The 18,582-nt window shown below is 44.1% G+C and overlaps 1 protein-coding gene across 1 annotated transcript in view; it reads left to right on the top strand.

The window, feature by feature from the left end:
- The window catches only part of LOC107373733 (integrin alpha-11), a 112,744-nt gene that overhangs the window by 87,829 nt on the left and 6,333 nt on the right, over window positions 1–18,582 (top strand). Inside the window, exons 24-29 of the mRNA XM_054747222.2 lie at window positions 3,077–3,173; window positions 3,263–3,376; window positions 3,521–3,607; window positions 3,740–3,850; window positions 4,180–4,275; window positions 14,505–14,618. Of these exons, the coding sequence (XP_054603197.1) occupies window positions 3,077–3,173; window positions 3,263–3,376; window positions 3,521–3,607; window positions 3,740–3,850; window positions 4,180–4,275; window positions 14,505–14,618 (619 nt within the window). The remainder of the gene's footprint in view (window positions 1–3,076; window positions 3,174–3,262; window positions 3,377–3,520; window positions 3,608–3,739; window positions 3,851–4,179; window positions 4,276–14,504; window positions 14,619–18,582) is intronic.

The raw sequence follows: 18,582 nt of genomic DNA, 5'->3' as shown, positions 1-18,582 counted from the left end.
CCTCTGCTGGAGACCGTGGCGCACTGCTGCGCCCGCGTTGTTTATTCGGTTATTGTTACCGGTACTTGTCTGGCAGTGTGAAATGCTTGGTCTCAGATTTTGTAAGAAAAATAATAAATTTCCCCCCCAAAATGCGACTTATATACGTTTTTTTCTTCTTCATTATACATTTTATGGCTGGTTTTATGGCTTATACTCCGGAGTGACTTATGGTCCGGAAAATACGGTAGGCCTGTTTAACTCACTAAAACAGGCTGCAAATAATAAGCTAACTGCAGTTAAACTACGACCAGCTGGCTAACATGATAAATTAACTAAAACTGGCTACAAGAAAAATCACTGTAGACGTATTTTGGTTTGAGGCAGTGAGCTAATGCTTCACAATGCCAAAATGTTGTAATTTCCTTAACTTACTGGAGTAAAAATGCTCAAAAACACAGAAAATGAACAACTTTCAATGGTGGAACTATCGGTGTTTGGAACTAACCAAAGCTCCATGGCCGACGTTTCTTCTGCATTCAATTCTTCCTATTGAAGCCTATGGAAGTGTCTTAACTCTGTATCTCAAAGGTTCTGGGTTAGACCTGTTCCCTGCTCTAAATCATTCAAACTTGTTGACGTTTCACATGACAATGCATTCAAATACTCGAGGAAAGCTTCCAATTTTAAGATGTTTCCACTCAACTAAGTCACAGACTACACCTAAATAATGTGTGTGTATGTATGCTGAAACATTTGTTAAACGTTTGGTTGAACTTAAGTTTCTAGTGTGTTGCTCCTACAGTGAGTTATGTCTCACTACTCAGGTGTGCGCTGACCAGTGTTGCCAGATCCAAAATCCCACAATAAGCCTGTTGCAGGGTTTGGTCTTTGTTAGGTTAACTTTTGAGAAGACTCGCTCGCATGAAGCATTGGAATGGGGAAAAATCAGTACATCCAAGGCAAAAGTAGCAAGATCTGCAAATAACCGTTTCCCGCTCATGTCTTTCATGGTGGATAAGTTGTACCAGAATGCATCCACGTCCATACTTTTGTAACTGTCACTGAGGTTCATGATAGCCAGCTGTCTCCACTGCTCATCGATGAGCTGGATGCGGTCAGTGACCTTGATGTCCAGTAAGCGAGGCACAGTGCACAGTATGGGAAACAGAGAAGGGTAAATGGTGCGCACTTGTGGGTCCATCGCCACAGCAGAAGAAAAACAGTCCAGAGCACACAGCAGAGGGTGGTCAAAGTCAAAGAGTTTTTTAATTTCTGAACAACGAACTTGCAGAAATCTCTGGCAACGCACGAAAAAGTCTGTAACAATTGCAGGGTTAATGCGTGTGTTTTGGAGCTGCTGCATTACCCTTACGCCCAAGTGCAGTGTGTTAACTGGCAGATATTTGGAGATGTCTGTTGGATCAATCTGGCTCAGTTTTGTGTGGAGAATGTAGTTTCTATCCATAAAAGATTAGGAGATCTTTGTAAGTCTCGCTCTTTTTCTTGTGCAGAGATGTGATGTCAACTTTCTCACTCTGGAAATACTTGTTCAGGTTTGTAAATTTTGGCAAAACCCATTTCAAAAAGCGAAAGTATAGTCTAAGTGAATGATCATGGAGAGCCCTGTAGACATTTTCTGCAGCATTTAAACGTTCCGCCACCCACTGATCGGTAAAAAAGAGCCGAAGCGCACTCCACTGCGTGTTGATGCGCTTTACAACCGGATACAGAGAAAGCCAACCGGTCTGTGCTGGCTTCAGGATTTTGTGAGCCTCGACGCTACAAAACTCCTGGAACTCCTTCAGTTGTGCCTGGCGTTTTGTGCTGTTTTTTGAAATAGGAATATACATCCCTTGCTAAATCTTCACATTGTCGTGGTAGCTGCTTACATGATTCACTTGCGCACAAATGCAAGGAATGACAAATGCAACGTTGCACTGTGATCCCAGGAAGATCATGCTTGAAGCGGCTGGAGACGGAATTGTGTTGTCCCATCATGGTGTTACACCCGCCCGATGCAAAGCCCACAATGTTCTCTAGAGGAACATTTGCAGATGTAAATGACTCCAACATTTTTGTGTAAAGAAGCTCAGCAGTTGCGCCGTTGTAACTTGCCTGCGGCTGATCATCTGAAAAGATCTGAGCTAATTTCTTAAAGCGTGTCTGCACTGATTTGGAGCTGTCATCAAAGAAACGGACCACAATGCAAAGAGTTTTAACTGTACCAATGTCCGTAGACTCATCTGGATGCTGAACTTTTTACGTTGTAATATTTCAGAAAGTTCTTCAATGTAGCATTGTCCAATAACATTCTTTGCAATGTGTGTGGCTTTTGTGCATCCCAAACTAACAGCTTGAGCAATTGTTGAATCACTGAAAATGCCTTTAATCACCTGTACTAAGTGGTCTGTGCTTCTCATAGCAATGTTGTGCTCAGCTAAAAAGCCAGATAGCTTGATTTGAGCATTTTTCACATCATTTTCAAACTTCTCTTTTTCATTAGTTTGCTGGAGACATTCAAGTATAGATGTCTTGTTTGGTGCGATGCATTTTACCCTTCCTTTGTGTTTAGCTCCCTTTGCGTGATTCTAGAGAACGATGATTTCTGACACCATCTGGATGTTGCAGCAACGACAGAAGGCCTTGGTTTCGGTCCCTGTAACAGGTGCAAGCCATCCTTTGAAAATAGGGTCCAACTCCCACGCAGGACGATAAACTTGTGTCCGGTGTTGCTTTGTTTTACCTTCATCCGTCCCTTCTCTGTTTTTTCTTTTAAGATTAGTAGCCATTGTCTTGTCGCTCTGTCCTCCTGGCTTAAACTTAGCTCAGTGGCACTCGTGGGCAAAATCTGACTTCAGAACAGTTTAAAATTATGTAAATGACATGGGAAAGCCACAGCAAAAGACGGTGTTACTCGATGCAATGTGAAATTATCGTACATTTAAGGATTTTTGAAACTATTGATCGTACATCGTACAGAGCCCAAAAGTATGGTACAAATACGATAATTATCGTACGTCTGGCAACACTGGCCCTGAAAAACAAACCTTTGTTCCTCCTCCAGCTTTTATCTTTTACCCGTGTACCCCAACAGAAACCCCGACCCTCTTCGTTTTGAAATCAGAGCGGATTCCTCCTCAAAATGGGATACAACCAACAGCAGCTTTCTCACCTTTAACCTCACTTATTCTGTAAGACATCAAGCATTTTACTTAGTTTCATTTCATTACTGTCTAACTTTTCTTCACTAAATTAGTAAAAACTTTTACTTTGCTCATAGATTCAGAACCTGGGCACATTCTCAGTGGCTGACATCCTTTTCCAGGCTGATTTATGGGCTGTGACCAGGAAGGGGAACCAGATGGTGGACTTCACAGATTACAGGATTGAAGAGGTAAAGTTTAGACACAAAAACACCAGTTTAAAGGGGAACTGTGTCTGTTGGTGACTGTGAGGCGTGGAGCTTGATGCATATTCATGTCTTGGTTGGTTTTTGTGATTGGAGTCATCTTAAATATGTTAAACCGTCAATCCTCAGCTGGTACCTGTGTCCCACTGTGTGCTCCCTCAACCCGAAACAACCCGCCTTACAACACCTGAGGACCTGTCACACCTGCCGCAGCTAGTAAGACTAAATGATCTTTATTCCATTTTAAGCCGGAACAACCCTCATTCAGATTTTAATAAAAACAATAAGTATTTCTTATTTGTTGTGTGTTTTGCACAAATAAACTAATAACTAAGTGAATGTGTCCAGAACTCCAGTAACAGCGAGAGCCTTCAAGTTCACTGCAGGCTCAGCTTGTCGGCCTCCAGAAGTCTAAAGCTCACACTCACCGGGAGACTCCAGCTTCCAGTTCTGAATGCTGTAAGTCTTGCCAAGATGGATTAGAACTTTTGGGCCATTTGGTCCCTTCAGGAGTTCTGGTTCCTTTATAGACTTGGACAAGACAAAATGAGTTGTTTATTGAGACACAGTGGTGCTAACCTTCATGCACATGCAAACAAACTTCTTAAGCAGAAGATAAAAATAAGAATAAATTGAACAAAGGACAGAAAGAAAAGCCAAACCACAGGGAGTCAGCTTGGCTTCTCTGGCGCTCGGTGGTCACTCACTGAATGTTGGATTGGGCCCTTGGGTTGAGAGTGAAGAGCAAGAACAGTCTTGTGTCTGCTTAACAACCACGTTTCCCTCAGGTGAACTTCAAGTCTCTGGAACTGCTGAGTTCTGCCTTCATCCAAATGGATACATCTGGGCCCATGTTTCTCCTGGAAGACAGACTGGCTAGACAGGTACATCTACCACTGACAAGCTATCACTACCAAATATCACTTCATGTCTGACTGACTTAACTAAAGGAACATCTGCCTGAAGATTAAACTGTCTGAGATTACTACTGAATAAACCCAAAGATAAAGGAAGATGATTATGACAGTGGGATTGTCAGGCATACACTATAAAACTCAAACAACTGAAAATCAGAAACATGTAATTAAGTATAAGTAAAAGTATAAGATAACTGTTTAAGAAGATTACAAAAATTATCAAACCTTTTCAGAAAGGAGGCTCATTACCGATATCTAATATACGAATATTGTCTAACTCTTAATTTCCGTTACCAAAATATGTGGGGTTCCCCGCTAATAAAAACAAACAAAAACAAAAATGTGTAGGTTGCTAATATGCTAAGTAGGGATGCACCAAACATTTGGCAGCACAAACTTGGAAATTCGGCCACCGAAACACCAAAATCACCAAAAGAACAAGGCCAAAACAGGTTGTCAGGTGAACCATTTCAGTTATTTGAAATGTTGTTTTTCAAAATGTATTTTAAAATTTATTTTTTAGTTTAATTCACCTGTTGCTGTGTTCACAAAAAGCTATGGAGATAAAAACTTTTTTAAATGGTGAGCAGCAGAAACATATGTATTTTTTATTCAGATTATTTCTTTACTCATTAATTATATTATTTTTATTTTGTTTTACAATTATGTGTTGAATAAATAAGATCGATTTATGGTTTGAGTGAACATTAATATTATTATACAGCTCAGTGGCCTAGTGGTAGAGTGTCCGCCCTGAGACTGGGAGATCAGGGTTCAATTCCTGGTCGGGTCATACCAAAGACTTAGAAACAAATGGGACCCAATGCCTCCCTGCTTGACACTCAGCAATAAGGGGTTGGATTGGGGGGTTAAACCACCAAATGGTTCCTGAGCGTAGCTGTGTCTGCAGCTCACCGCTCCCCGAGGGGATGAGTCAAATGCGGAGAACTAATTTCGCACACACATCAGTGTGTGTGACAACTAATGGGACTTTAATTTTAATAATTTATTAATTTTGGGTTTTGCTGGGTGGGGCAGCATTTTTTTAGGGGTGGCCCTGGCCACCCCTTTGGGGGCACCATTGTCCTGATGGGGGTCAGTTTTCAAATTCTATAAACTCAGAAAATTTTAAAAGAGTTGCTCAGATTTAAGTTACACATCTCCACCATCTTGTGGTATGAAGTAATAACTTCATGAGGGATTATATTTCACCATTGCATTTTCTTTAACTTGTCAGTTTCTGCGTCCCCACCTCCTGCTCGCCGTATGGTTAGTTCTCGTTTTCTTAATGAGAGCACAGCCAGAGTAAATCTGTAAGGCTTGTTACCAGCATTCAGACATCAATTCTGTTTGCTTCACAGCCAGACAAGTCACGGTAAAAAAAAACAAAAGAAATGAGAGCACAGCTAGCAATTTTTCTGCTGCTTTTGATCCACCCTGTTCTTCTGATAAAGACCCAGATTCCTTAACTTCTCAGTTCAACGAGCACTGCCTCTCCATTCTGGACAACATCTGTCCTGTTAGAACCAGATCAGTTCCTGCAGTGAACCCTACTCCCTGGTTTAATGACAGCCTTTGCAGCCTGAAGCGCCAATGAAGGAAAATTGAGCATTTGTGGAAGAAAACCCATCTCCACGTCCATCTGCTGCACCTAAAGGATCTTCTGAAATCCTTTAACTCTGCAGTCAGAGACACTAGGGTTTCCTATTTCTCCAACCTGGTGTCCCAGAGCAAAGGGAACCCCAAGGTGCTGTTTAACACCATCAGCAGCATCGTGTCTCCTGCCACTCCTACAGCCTCCATCTACTCTGTTGCAGACTGTGAGAACTTTCTGTCTTTCTTTGTGGACAAAGTCAATAAGGTTAGATCTAGCATCTCTCCTTCAGCCTTATCGCTGCCTCTCCCGACTCCAACCAGGCCCATCATCCTAGATAGCTTTGCTCCTGTTTCTTTGCCTGAGTTAACCAAACTAGTTAACTCTATGAAGACCTCTGCATGCCCCCTCGACATCTTACCCTCATCTTTGTTTAAAAGTGCTTTTCAGTCCATCGGTCCCAGCGTGCTCTCTATAATTAATGCTTCTCTGGTCTCTGGTCAGGTCCCTGCTTACTTTAAGAACGCTGTAATCCACCCACTTCTTAAAAAAACGAGTCTTGATGTTTCTCTCCATAGCAGCTTCAGACCCATCTCTAAACTTCCGTTCATCTCCAAGATCTTGGAAAAGGTTGTGGCTAAACAACTCACAGCTGCTCTTGATGAACATAACATCTATGATAGCTTCCAGTCAGGTGTTTGTAGAGCTCATTCTACTGAAACAGCTCTTTTTAGGGCCTCTAATGACCTTCTGACTCTCAGTGATGCAGGGGAATGTTCTGTTCTGGTCCTGCTGGACCTGACTGCAGCCTTTGACACTGATGACCATCACCTGCTACTGGAGAGGCTCAGAGACTGGGTAGGCCTATCAGGATCTGCTCTAGAGTGGTTCTCCTCTTATCTCTTTGAGTGTTCCTTTTCTGTGGCCGTCTCCAAGTTTAGGTCCTCCACCACCTCACTTACCCATGGTGTCCCACAAGGTTTTGTGCTGGGGTCTCTGCACTTCCTCCTCTATCTGCTTCCTCTTCAGCACATCCTGAGCTCCTTCAAAGGAATCTCCTACCATCTTTAAACAGATGACGTCCAACTGTACATCTCCTTTAAGCCCCATGAGATGTCTAAGCTGCAGCTGTTACACACCTGCTTAGACTCTATCAAAACCTGGATGGCTGGGAGCTTTCTACAGCTGGATGAAGATAAGACTGAGATCCTCATCTGTGCCCCAGACAAGCTGGTTCCCAAAGTCAGAGACTCTCTTGGTCAGCTTGCTTCCCACACCAAACCTTCTGTCAGGAATCTTGGCGTGACCTTTGACCCAGCTCTCACCCTGGATTCTCATGTCAGTTCTCTTGTTCGCTCTTCCTTCTTCCATCTCAGGAACATTGCTAAGCTGAGTCCCATTCTGTCCCACTCTGAACTTGAGACAGTTCTCCACACCTTCATCTCCTCACGCTTAGACTACTGTAACTCTCTTTTCACGTGTCTGAGTAGAACCTCCCTGAACCGTCTACAGGTGGTTCAGAATGCCTGTGCTCGGCTTCTGACCAAGTCCTCCAAACACACCCACATCACCCCGCTTCTCCTCCAGTTTCACTGGCTGCCAGTCAACTTCAGGGTTCATTTCAAGATCCTGGTTCTGGTCTATAGGGCCTTACATGGACAAGCACCATCTTACATTGGTGATCTTCTTAGTCCCTACACCCCCAGCAGGTCCCTGAGGTCCAGTGATCAAAGCCTACTGGTTGTGCAGCACCAGGCTAAAGGTCAAAGGTGACAGATCATCTGCTGCTGTGGCCCCCAGACTCTGGAACTCTCTCCCCCTGAGCCTGAGATCAGTGGACTCAGTGGTCTCCTTTAAAAAGCAGCTGAAGACTCACTTGTTCAAGCTGGCTTTTGTGTGACCTTCTTCACCACTCTCTTATTCTGCTCTCCCCACCTATTCCACCTTCCTCAGGATCCACTGATTTCCCTCTTTCCTATTCACTCTCTCTCTTTCTTAACATTTTTTTATCACAATTGTCTATTTTTGCTCATTTTGAATATATTTTAAAACATTTTCTAAATGCTTTTTTATATTTTTACATTTTTTGTTTTTGTGAAGCGCCTCGTGATTTTTATCTTGAGAGGTGCTATAGAAATGATATTTTCTTCTTCTTCTATATTTGTAGCTGTGGCTCGTTTAACGCAATATTGTGACTTTGATGCTTAAAGGGTACATTTTACAGTCCTAATGCTATGGTTCTGATTATTGACATCATTTTTTTCGGTGTTGGTTTTCGACCTTGGTTTCCTCATTTTCGGTTTTCAGTTTCGACCAAGAATTTTCAGTTTGACGTATCCCTAATGCCAACATCTCCAATCATGCAAGCATAAGTTTTAAAAGAGACAATGTGCCATTTTTATGATTAATCTCTGAAAATGTCTATTGAAATGTTGTTGAAAATTATGTAAATGATGCAGAGTTGTTGAAAAACATTGGCAGCTTCGTAACATGTAACCAATAAAAATCGGGTCTAAGACTCTGGGCAATGCAATGTTAGAAGCCATGTTTCCTTTTACGGGAGCCCGGGAGTACAAAACGCATTTACAGATTTGTAACAAATAGTTACAAAACATTTGTCATTCATAAACGTTGAAGTTTTACACATTTACCTCTTCAGTCGTTGCAAGTGATGGAAGGGTGTCTGATGTGCTTTTCACTTAGTTGGAGGTTGCATTCCCAGGGATTTTAGACCTTAATGGTAACCTGTTGGTAACGTCCAAATCAAACACAAAAATACAACTTCAGGTGTTGCTTGCTTGCAATGGTTTAGGTAGGTACTGCACCATGTCACTAGGGAAAACACATCATCACTTTAAACATTATCTGTGCAAAATGACAACCACTTCAATTTATATAATAATAATAATACATTGAACTTATATAGTGCTTTTTCAGACACTCAAAGACGCTTTCATACATTCTCACATTCACACACTGCCAGTGATGGTAAGCTACTTTGTAGCCACAGCCGCCCTGATTCGGTCTAAAAGAGGCGAGGCTGTCATTTGGCGTTGTCGGCCCCTCTGACCACCATAACACAGGCAAGTTGGGTGAAGTGTCTTGCCCAAGGACACAACAGCAGAATACCTCTGGCGGGAGCTAGAATTGACGCCGTGACCCTCCGAACATGAGGTAACCCGCTCTACCTCCTGCTACTGCCAGCTATGCTGATCAAACTCTGACATCGGTCATATAGGGAGCTAACAGTCCGTATCAGAGGGCCTGGTACACCACACTCCCAGAGTGTCTTCCCACAGGCTAACACATGTAGATTGGTTGTGCAAACTCCCACACACCCTCCAGGAACCCCCCAAGGGTATAGAGCTGATCGAGTGTTCCATGGCCAGAAAGAAAACCACATTGCTCCTCCTGAATTCGAGGTTGTACTGTCTGACGGACCCTCCTCTCCAGAACCCCTGAATAGACCTTACCAGGGAGGATCAGGAGGGGGATCCCCCTGTAGCACATCCTGTGCTCCCTCTTTTTAAATTGGGGGACCACAGGGCTTAATTTGAGCCGGATCTAGCTGGAACAAGATCTGAGAACTGTCTTATTTTGAAAGGACCGTTCCGGCAACTGTCTGCTAGGATCCGGCAACTCATGCAACGAACTTGTGTTATACGCAGGATTCGATCCGAATGGGAGATCCCGGATCACCCCAAAGGATCAATCAATCAATCAATCAAAGCTTTATTTATAAAGCGCCTTCCGCAACCCTGTCAGGAAGCCCAAAGCGCTGAACATGGTACAGTTAAGTAAATATATTGAATAAATCAACAATAAAAGAAATTCAAATTACAAAATACAAATTACAAAATACAAAATGGAAATTACAAGATAGATGAAACATTCTGGTAAAGGACAAATGTGTGAAACACATTTGGATTGAGTGGATGGATTGAGTGTACCAATGAAAACTGTGGAATGGATTCAACATAAAAGAGGGCCAAAATCAAACATGTTCTGGAAACGCCAAGCGGAGGAGGTGTGTTTTTAGGTGATTCTTAAAGACTGGCAGAGAAGGGGACAGCCTAACTGAGGGTGGCAACTGGTTCCAGAGTGATGGTGCTAGGACTGAGAAAGCCCGGTCCCCACGGGTACGACACCTAGACCGAGGGACAGCGAGCAGGCCTTGGTCAGAGGAGCGCAGAGCGCGTGATGGGGAATGTCTTTTCAGGAGTGTGGCTAGATAGGGGGGACCACCACCCTGGAAGAAATGATAAACAAAGACGAGGATTTTGAATTGTGAGCGATAGCAAATCGGAAGCCAGTGCAGAGAGGCCAGAACCGGACTGATGTGGTCCCGTTTCCTGGTCCCAGTCAGGAACCTGGCAGCGCTGTTCTGCACAACCTGTAGGCGATGCAGTGTTGACTGACACAACCCTGCATATAGAGAGTTGCAGTAGTCAAGCAGAGAAATAACAAAGGCATGCAGTACCCGCTCCAGGTGGGCTCTCGACAGCATAGGCTTGATTTTAGCAAGGCGTCTCAGGTGAAAGAAACTGGACCGGATCACAGAATTGATGTGAGCGTCAAATTTAAGTCCTACATCAAGTTTCACCCCCAAACTGGTAACAACTGGTTTTGAGTATGGAGAAAGAGGGCCAAGATCAGCATAACGATCCACATTCCTGCTGTTGGGGTGAAAAACAATGAGCTCTGTCTTTCCCTCATTCAGATGTAGATAGTTGGACATTAGCCAAGACCTCACCTCATTAACACAGGAGACTAAGGACTGAATAGAGTGACCTTTCTCCTGACTCAATGGAGAGTAAATCTGGCAATCGTCAGCATACAGATGGAATGATAGGCCATGTTTACGAAAGATTGACCCCAGAGGTAGCAGATAAATGGCAAACAAAAGAGGACCAAGGATCGACCCCTGCGGGACCCCCCAGCGGAGCCCCTCCCAAGAAGAAAAAACATCACCCAGTTTAACACAGAATGTCCTGTTGTGGAGATACGATCTAAACCAATCCAGAGCTGACCCTTTGATCCCAACCCATCGTTCCAAGCGATCGAGTAGAATCGCGTGGTCAACTGTGTCGAAGGCTGCTGTTAGGTCTAACAACAGAAGCAACACAGATGTACCCTGATCTAGTGATAGATAGATGTTATTTAGGACCCTCAGTAGAGCAGACTCTGTGCTATGGCCAGACCTGAACCCTGATTGGAAAACCTCAAACAGATCAGAGTCAGCTAAATGTGAGACCAGCTGCTGATAAACGACTTTCTCAAGCAGTTTAGATGTAAAGGGCAGGGTAGAGATAGGCCTGTAATTTTCTATCACAGAGACATCAGCACCAGGTTTCTTCAGGGTCGGCCGAATAACTGCTGCTTTCAAAGCAGCTGGGACAACACCTGTGCTGAGGCTCCCATTGATAATCTGACCAAGTGAAGGGCCAAGGCACGGAAAGGCAGCCTTCCAGAGACAAGGTGGCAGAACGTCAAGTGGAGAGCCTGATGGCTTCTGTCTCGACTAGCTTACTCAGCTCAGAGTATGAAACTGTATTGAGGGAGCTCAGGGTGGGTGGTAATGGATGAACTGGAACAGGGTCAACAGAGTTACCAGAAATGACTGCTCTAATGCCCGACACTTTATCAACAAAGAATTTGTGAAAAGCTTCAGAGTTTCCAGCAGCTGTAGGAGACATGGAGCTAGGTTCCTGATACACCAGAACAGAGTTTAGCGTTTTGTAGAGAATCTTAGGATTATTGGAGTTTGTCTCAATGATGTCTGCAAAATAGGCCATTCTGGCGGCCTTCACTGCATCCTGATAAGCAACCAGAGATGCTCTGAACAACTCACGGGAGACCTGTAGGCCATCCTTTTTCCACTTTCTCTCAGAGGATCCACACGCCCGCCTGCAAGCCCGTGTGACATCAGAGAGCCATGGCTCCCTCCTAGGCCGAGACTTGCACAGTTTGAGAGGGGCAACCACGTCCAAGACCTGATTACAAAGTACATCAAAGTGTTATGAATAGTGATCAACGTTAGATGGATCTGGGTTAAAGGTCTCTAACCTTACAGACATACAGTCCACAAACTTTGAAATAGTTTCTGCATCCAGGGCTCTGAACCTAGTAGCGGGAGCTTCACACACAGGGACAGGACATGGCAACGTAACATCACAGAGTATAGGAGAGTGGTCAGAGAACACAGGGGGCAAAGTCACGAGGTTCGTGACGGGTAGACCATAAGAGATAACCAGGTCCAGGGTGTGACCCCTGGCATGAGTTGGGGATGATACCCATTGAGTTAGATTGAATGAATCTAGCAAATTAAAAAAACATTTAGCAAGCACATTGTCAGGACAGCAGATATGGATGTTAAAATCACCAAAAAATAGGACATAGTCATATTTTAGGATGCAGTCTGCCACAAGATCACAGAAATCATTAAGGAAGTTAGAGTCAGTCTTTGGAGGGCGATAAATCAGCACGACAAGCAGGCGGGGGGAGATGCACAGTTCAAATAAGCACAGTTCAAGGGAAGAAAATGTGGGTGTAGGCTTTTTACAAGGAAAGCTGGATTTAAAAACAACAACCAGCCCTCCACCTCTGCCCCGTGGTCTGGGGGTATTAAAACACGAGCAGCCAGGTGGTATGAGCTCGAGTAGGGAACTTGTGTCACCAAACGGGATCCAGGACTCACAAATGCAGAGAAAACCCAAGTCATGCTGAATAAAAAAGTCACGAAGAATAAAAGTTTTGTTCAGCACAGACCTGGCATTGACCAGACCAAACCGGGTCTGCAGCGGGGCTGCAGCACAGAGATCGCGCACGGACCCAGTCCCCTCTAACTCTGTGCCCGTAACCGAGCGCAGATTCTCCCAGCAAACCCCAGTCTGGCGAGATCTTCGAGCCGATCGGCCGTGGCGCGGTGCCGGTTCACCCTCAGAGCCGGCCGAGTTCCCTGAGCAGGGCGCAGAGTAATCCAGGAGACATCTCGGAACCATCGGGTCAGAAGCTGGGCCGGATCGGGCCAGCCGCTTGTTCAGGGATCCAGGCCGACGTCTCACGCGCCGGCTACCTCTCTTTCCTCGTCTTCTCCGATGCTTCCTTCTCGAGCTGGGGCGGACAGAGGGCCGACACATCACGGCTTGGGTGGAGAGAGCATGCGGGCAGTTCAACCAGCAGCATCGTCCGTGAGGTTCATGGCTCACACAGCCCGGTTCCCAGCGCGCGCTGCCGGCGACATCAACGGAAGGACAAAGCCTCAGCAGCACAGCTCGATCATATGTCAGCAGAGGATCCACGCCATTCAAAAAAGGGATCAGCGACAAGAAAAGTGCATAAAAGCCAATAAAACGCCAATAAAATCCAATAAAAAGCAAGGTATCAGTGCGTAAAGAGGACGAGCAGCTCGCAGCGTGACCGTGCGCAAGCGCCATCTTACTCCAAACTGGAGTAAAAGGATGACAGGCTCCCCTGGAAGCCCTCAGTTTACACCCAGGGGGAGCCCCAAAAAGATCCTGGTTCTACTTATATTACATCATTTATGTGGGCTCTCCAGGGATTAATTAGAGCTGAGAGGCGCAGAGCTCTGATCGTAGATGCCCTCCAGACAGCAGCGTCCTGAGCATGGCGACAGTAACATTCTCAAAGTGTCGCCACCTCAAAAACAAATTTAACACGCGATCGTTTATGTCGGCTCATATCCTTTTATGATTTCTGTCTTTTGTTTGTGCCTGATGCGTTTCGCTGCTGCGGTGCAGAGCGCATCACCCGTTTTGTCCTCTGGTGACTTCACCCCACTGTGCGGTCGGCGCGCACTCCGCTATTTTTGCGGTCGGTAGATCTTTTAGAACTGCAGTTCAAAGGTAACTCATAAGGTGAAAAATATGAAGCCAGGTAGCAGTTTTTCTTTAGGATTGAGAGGAGATGCAGGAAGATAATAAACAGACGGGACAGAAAAATAGTCAAATAAAAACAAGTTAGTTTTTGTTTATGGTGGTTGAAACAAACAGACACCATTGAAGGTAATCAGAGGTGAGAGACAGAAAATGAAATTTTTCTTTAAGTGTTAGCAGGAACTCTGAGAGGCTGGAGGCGCATCAGTGAATATGCGGCTGCTGCGCGGGTGGGGGTGGGGGTGGGGGCTGAAGCAGGGGAACAGCAAAGATGCAAAAACTACCATTGTTAGAAGAAATGTGTGTTAACTTTGAAAATGTGGGCGCAATATTTAATATTCAAAAACTCGAGCAAACCAACCAGAAATGGCATCAGCCTTGGAACTCGCAGAACGGCAGTGAGAAAGCCATTTATTCATGGCTACAAATGGGCTACACACTGCAGTAAACACGTATGACCACGGGATGTCACCCTTACATGATGTGCCTTTAAAGAATTTGTTCTTGGCAGTAGAACAACAGTGTGTGTGTGTGTGTGTGTGTGTGTGTGTGTGTGTGTGTGTGTGTGTGTGTGTGTGTGTGTGTGTGTGTGTGTGTGTGTGTGTGTGTGTGTGTGTGTGTGTGTTCCAGACTCTTTCTGAGCTGGTCAAAATGAGCAGCAGCAGAGACTTTATGAGATTTTACGGTGTTTATTTATGTGGCTGCAGATAATCTTGGATCTGAGGAAGGAGGGAGACAACTTCATCCCTGTCTGGATCATACTGGGAAGCTCACTGGGAGGCCTCCTGATCCTGTTTGTATTGGTCCTGGGCCTGTGGAAGGTAACCAGTCGAATCAGTCTCAAAAATGATTTCTATCTAACCGTTGTCTCTGGAGAGTTTTTTAACTAGTGTCAGAGGTTGTCAGTACATTTAGGTTTTATCAAAAAAAAAGAGCCTTTTCTGATCATTTATTAACAGTGTATTCATACCCTTTGAACTTTTACACATGTTGACACTTTACAATCACAAACCTGTGATAGACCAACACGAAGTACAACTGGGCTAGAGTACAGTCACACGCCAGGTTCTCTCTCGTCACAGTCAGAGTCTGTCTCCTCGTGAATGATGCCGGCTTTTGCAAAAGCCCAAACAACAGTACAAGTAGACACATTAGCCCAAGCATTTACAATCTATTCACAAATTGCGGCGTAACTCGCCCGGCGTTGCCTCACAGTCTTCGTAAATGTGTGTTCGCCATCTGTCATTCATCACTCCCACGCCGTTCGCAGCCTTACTTTGAACGCCCTGTTCACGCCAATGTCCAGAGGTTGGAGTTCCTTTTGTCAAGCCTCTTGGAATGACAGCGAGCTCCGAGTTCATTTGCTGCACCTGTTTTTTCTCGCCACGCCCCTTGTTTTCTACTACGTTCACGTCTCACAACAACACAATAGGCGCACCGCACCATAGGGCGCGGCGTACATTTTGGAGAAAATTTAAAACTTTTAGGTGCGCCTTATGGTCGTGAAAATATGGTAGCTCATCATTGTAAATTGGAATGAAACAGATACGTGGTTTTTAACATTTTCAACCCCCTGGACAGTGACATCTCGTTTATCAGAGGACTTACGTTCTGAAAGTAACCCCCAATAGGCAAAATCTGCAAAGTAGTCAGCTTCATTTTTTACGATTAATATAGATGTTTGTAGCGTACACAGCTATATTAGGGCCAAACACACAAAAGCACACCAGAATGTCTATTTCTCAACAGTTTTAACTCCAGCTTGCGTGCATGGGTGAACAAGTCTATTTAGACACACTCAATCCAGCGTTTCAGTTTTTGTGGTCACTCTGTAGAGACTTGCGTCTGATTATTAATGTCCTCCAGCCGTGGCACAGAGCGAGCTCCTCTTCTCCACATACGCGCTCGTCCCAGTGCACGGCAACAATGTTTAAGGCTGTAAAGCCCCTCATTACTCTTCATACACCTCTCTGACAGGCATGAACGTTTAAACACTTTTCTCACCTGTTTCAACACTCTCAAAGGTCAAGCCTTTATACATTTGGATGCAGAACACAATGCGCTGTAAAAAAACAAACATGCAAAATTGCACAAAAAAATTCAGCAAAACTGCAAGTCCGCAAAAGGTGAATCACATCGTAGTGAGGGACCACTGTGTTCTGATACCTTTGAGGGCCAAATATCAAGAAATAAAACTCCAAATACTGTTGTCTGAAGCTTTCCTCTGATGTGGCAATTTTCTAGCTCCTGGAACAAGCATGCCACTGTTTTTATTTATTTATTTTTTTGCCCCAGAGTATGGCTTAAAAGGCAATAATTCCTACTAGAGACCACTGTAAATGTGTTGATTTAATGAGTGTTCTGTACAGAGTTCACCTTTGTGTGTAATTTATAGTCTCAGTATAAGTACACCTGTTGTGTGAGGGCCTCAGTGGTTAGTTAGAGAACACAACTGAAGAAGCTACTAACCCCCAAAAACCTTTCATCAAGGCATGTCAGCAGTGGCTACGCTCACACTGCAGGCAAAAGTGCATCGAATCCCCACATGTGACTTATATCTCAGTCTGAGCAGCACAGATACGATTTTTTTCAAATGTGATCCATGTCACTTGAATATGTAGTACTTATTCTGACACATATCTGATGTTTTTGAACGTGACTGCAGTCTGAACAGTCATGTCACATTAAATCCGTCTCCTACGTCACTGAGTCAGCGGAGGTGAGTATTGTGTGTGGATGTTCCTGAGGATGAGCGCTGACAGAAGGACTCGGGAGTCTGTCTGGACATCATGCTATGTTTAGGAATTGAAATTGCAGGAGAGCATAAGAACGGGAGTGGGAGGTGCTGCTGGAGTGAAGCATCTCACCGGTGTCTGTCTCCGCGCGCGCGCGCGTGTGTGTGTGTGTGTGTGGGGGGGGGGGGGTAAGGGGCTCTCCATCAATAATCTTAATACCTGAACATCTTCTGTGATGTTCAGGATGCAAAATCAGAGTCAGAGATCTCAGAAAGCAAGACTGCTCAGGCTGCTTTTGATTAATAACGAAGACAGCGCAGACTTCTACGCGCTCTTTTGTCCCGCCCATGTGCTCAGTCACGTCCATATTCCTAAGGCAGCATGGAACAAACGTGCGGTCGGGCTGGGGTGGGCGGAACCGATGCTAGTGTGTAAGTGGCAATAGTCCCTCCAGCATGTCCCAGGTCTTCCTTTAGGTCTCCTCCAGGTTGGACATACATGGAAAACCTCACCAGGGAGGCATCCAGGACGCATCCTAACCAGATGACCCTCAACTGGCTCCTCTCGATGTGGAGGAGCAGCAGATCTACTCCAAGCCCCTCCGGTGAGATCCCTCTGCAGTTGGAACACACCATGTGGTCCTCCTTTTTAAAAATAGAGGGACCACCACCCGAGTCTGCATATCCAGTCGGACTAGGGTTGCAAAGATGAACCAGTTTGACTATTAACCACGGTGTGAAACGCTGTGGATAACCCACCATCAAGACATCTCCAACAAGGCAAATTTTAAAAAAGCATTAGCGGGCCAAAGCTAAAGTGAAACTGAATGAACACACACAGCAGAACCAGCATAAACAACCACCGGGACTGCTCCGTTTCCACTTAGGAAGCGCTAAGTCTGCTGTGAGGGAATATTTTAGTCTCCCAAAGCTGCTAAAAGAGAAATTCAGAACGATGTCTCGTCCATCTGCAGACCTGGCAGAAAAAAAGCAACGCTCCCAACTTGTTATCCTCTCTGAGATCATCACGCAGACAGATTAGCTCTTACTGAGTCAGATTACGTTAGTGACCGAATGGATTTAACAGTAATATTAGAACAATCCAGTGAACGACAGTTCATATTGTGTTGTGCTACGTTTCCCCTGTATCTGTCTATCTGTATGGCAAGCCATTTTAAAATTTAATCAACACCATTCTGTATTTCCTGTTCTACATAGCAATAATATAATTTACCCTTGTCCAAAAAAATATCCTTACTGATGAAATTTGAAATGATGTGAACAAGTAGAAATTACATTTGAGTAATAAGTAATATTCATAATAACTTCGCTAGCAGGAAATTAGCATCTTAATTCATTAAGGTGTTTCCATCCTTCAGTGCTAACCTTGACCAGTTGTCAAGAGTTAAACTTTTTGGTCTTTTTATAGAAACTCAAAAAAGGCCTTTAGGCAAATATAATTAAAGGTCACTAAAAAACATTTTTAATGATTGTTTCTGATAATCAGTCACTCTGAGTGTTTCATGCAGGCTGAAGATGAAAATAGTCTCCTACACCTATCTCCCGCATTAGCTGCTGATAGAAAAAAATAAACAATGAAACTGTCATAGTGACCAAGTAATATTTTAAAGATCATTTATTTTAAAACAAAGCTCTGATAGTAGCACTTAATTTCTGTTTATTCTTGGAAGAATTCTTAAAGAGCTCTCATTTTGAAATGGATCATGCAACCTTTCATCTGTAAACAGGAGTTTTGTGGAAGGTAAAACATGTTAAGATCAATAATTGTGTATTTATTCATTTCATGCTTCTTAATTAGTGTTAAATTCATATATGTTTTCCAATGTTTCCATCTTTGAAGGTGTGGCTCACTGAAAAAAAAATTTTTTTCAATGATTATTTCTGATTATAATCAGTCACTGAGTTTTCATGCAGGCAGAAGATGAAAATAGTCTCCTACACCTATCTCCTGCTTTCGTTTCTGATAGAAAATAGACGATGAAACTCTAGGATTGGCAAATCCTGACAGATCTATGTCACACTGTCACTAA

The sequence above is a fragment of the Nothobranchius furzeri genome, chromosome 14 (assembly GCF_043380555.1).
Source record: "Nothobranchius furzeri strain GRZ-AD chromosome 14, NfurGRZ-RIMD1, whole genome shotgun sequence".
Lineage (NCBI taxonomy): Eukaryota > Metazoa > Chordata > Actinopteri > Cyprinodontiformes > Nothobranchiidae > Nothobranchius > Nothobranchius furzeri.
Note: the sequence above shows the minus strand (reverse complement) of the source record. Positions and strands in the feature narration are given on the sequence as shown.